General features: G+C 36.1%; 1 protein-coding gene across 4 annotated transcripts in view; it reads right to left on the minus strand.

Moving 5' to 3' along the window:
- CASC1 (cancer susceptibility candidate 1) overlaps nt 1–2,445 on the minus strand; it is a 101,874-nt gene that overhangs the window by 1,610 nt on the left and 97,819 nt on the right. For all 4 annotated transcript variants that reach the window (XM_011994789.1, XM_011994790.1, XM_011994791.1 and 1 more), the window contains one exon: nt 156–269. In XM_011994789.1, coding sequence (XP_011850179.1) covers nt 156–269 — 114 coding nt within the window. The remainder of the gene's footprint in view (nt 1–155; nt 270–2,445) is intronic.

The following is a 2,445-nucleotide window of genomic DNA, read 5'->3' on the forward strand; positions in this document are numbered from 1 at the left end:
GCTTGGCCAAAAATTTGAAATTTTAAAACTTCATATTGAATAATTTTTTTTTACTTTTCTAAGAGGGGAAGCCATGGTCTACATTCATTTAGTCTTAGAGTACTTTATCTTCTTTTGGAGGACAAAGTAGTTTTATGGGTTTCTACATATTATACCTTAAATACAACTTTCGTAGAATTACATAGTAGGTTCCACTTGCTCCAACCAAATGCAAAAGTGGAACTTAGTAGGGCCATCTGTCGATAAGCTTTCACTTCTACCAGAGGAACCTGTCAATGTAAAAACAAATAGAATTGATCTTTGAGCCTCCCTACAAGTCTTCCTCCATCTTTGGCCTCCTTCAGTCTATTCTCAACACAGAAGGATCCACTTGAAATTGTAAATCAGACTACATGACTCCTCTCTCAACACTGGGCAACGGCTTTCCTTTCTCTGAGAATAGAGTCCAAAGTTAACGATGACTTGCACGGCCCTCTGACATCCCTACTCCCGACTCCACATATATCCCATTACCAGCTGACCTCTTTTTCTTCTCCCTTTGCTCTCTCAGTTCCAGACTCCATGGTTTCCCTGGTGTTCCTCCAATCCTCCAGCACCCCAGGCCACTCCGTCAGGGATCTTGCTCCAGTTGTTTACCAGGAAGCTGCTTCCCCAGATGAGGCACGTGGCTAAAGCCCCCACCTTTGAGTTTCGCTCAAGTGTTCTCTCTCATTGAGCTGCCCTCCCTGACACCCTATTTAATATGGGTGTCATATGGCCTCAGCCTCACTATTCCTGATCTATCTTTTCTTTTTCCCATAGCACTTTTCACCTTTTTAACATACTAATCATTTATTTAAAAATTTTTTCCTTTGACTGGGAAGGAAAACAAAGGTAAGGACCTTTGTTTCATTCATTGATGTATCCTAATCATCTAAAATAGTGCCTAGCACAGTGTTCAGAAAATAGTATTTCCTTGAGTAGAATATTCTGAAAGCATGAACAGAACACTACATTCAACATTACAGAGTAACAGGCAATTTGAGTTACTAAAACCAAGGGTTTTTTTCCTATGCATATATGTACATACACTTATTATTTCTAAACGTTATATGAATATCTACTTATATTGTCATTTTCTGATACATTCATAAATGTTCTTGAGTATAGAACTCTTCTGCCTACAAATTCACTTTTCATGATTAGAAGTTACTTTGTGTCTTCATATATCATAAATGTTTACTAAGTATCTACTATACTCTAGGACTACGCTAGATGCTAGAAGAATCAACGTTGATTAAGAAATGACCCCCACCCTCAAGAAGCTCACAGTTTAACCTGGAAGGATCTTACTGAACTAAAGCCTTATGAGGAACATGAAACAGTACATAGACAAGGAGGCTCTGCCAAGAAACCAAAGGAAGTGGGTTTTGTACATTGGTGGTCCTTGTATTCTTAATTCTGCCTAACTTACCATGTTTGGGAAAGTGCAGAGTTATTTACTATTTTAAGAAATCTTATATAATATCCAGTAATGCAAAAACAAAGTATACAAAATGAGAATTGCTTAAACTACCTTTTCACTAAACTGACCATCTGCGGATATGCTCCGTTTGTCAATATGAAGATCGTACTACGGGCTTACTTAGGGAAAATTATTAAACTTGAGAGAACCCTGGATTTCTGGTCTTTTCACTTATTTCTTTCTAACTATAGTACTGTATAAATGAACATATAAAACACAGTGTATATAATATTAAATTATATAACATTTAGTAATTGCTAACATTTTAAATGCCTACCACATTAAATTTGGAAAGATTCATTCTTGCCTTATTGTTGATAACAACATAAAAATGAGAGTATCTAGTAGGAAAAATATTCAGTCCAGCTTCTTTCAAAGCAATAATGAAAGGAATAGGAGTCATCCATGTCCCTTCCAAAATAGAGATGTGTTTCTTGTCTTTCAGTTTGACTGAAGATAACATGCAGAGGTTTTCCTAGTTTAAGAAAAAAGAAGGTTTTATGTAGGTTAAAGAAACCATTACTTCAATATCACTCCAGGTGCAGCCTTTAGATGCTTTACACATTTTTAAAAATCATCTATCCCCCTATACTAGAAAGAATGCAGGGCAAGTATATCTTAGGCCTCATCTGAATGCTCTGACACAAAGTCCCCATGTTACCTTAAGCAGTTGACCAACTCTTTGGGCTTCATCAGAACAATCAAAGGAATGGGCTACAGCATCTCTCAAGCCTCCTATTTTATAAGTTATAAGAATATGCACATGTTCACATTGAATTAAAACAGTTATTAGGTAACAATTATGATTCTACTTTTAGGGATCATTCTTTTCACACTCATAAAAGTTAACATAATCAGGCAATATTATCCAGTTTTAAAGTCTCGCAAAGTGACAGTTTGAAGGTGTGTAGAATTCACATCTCATTTTTTTAATGTTAATA

The sequence above is a fragment of the Mandrillus leucophaeus genome, unplaced genomic scaffold (assembly GCF_000951045.1).
Source record: "Mandrillus leucophaeus isolate KB7577 unplaced genomic scaffold, Mleu.le_1.0 Scaffold461, whole genome shotgun sequence".
Lineage (NCBI taxonomy): Eukaryota > Metazoa > Chordata > Mammalia > Primates > Cercopithecidae > Mandrillus > Mandrillus leucophaeus.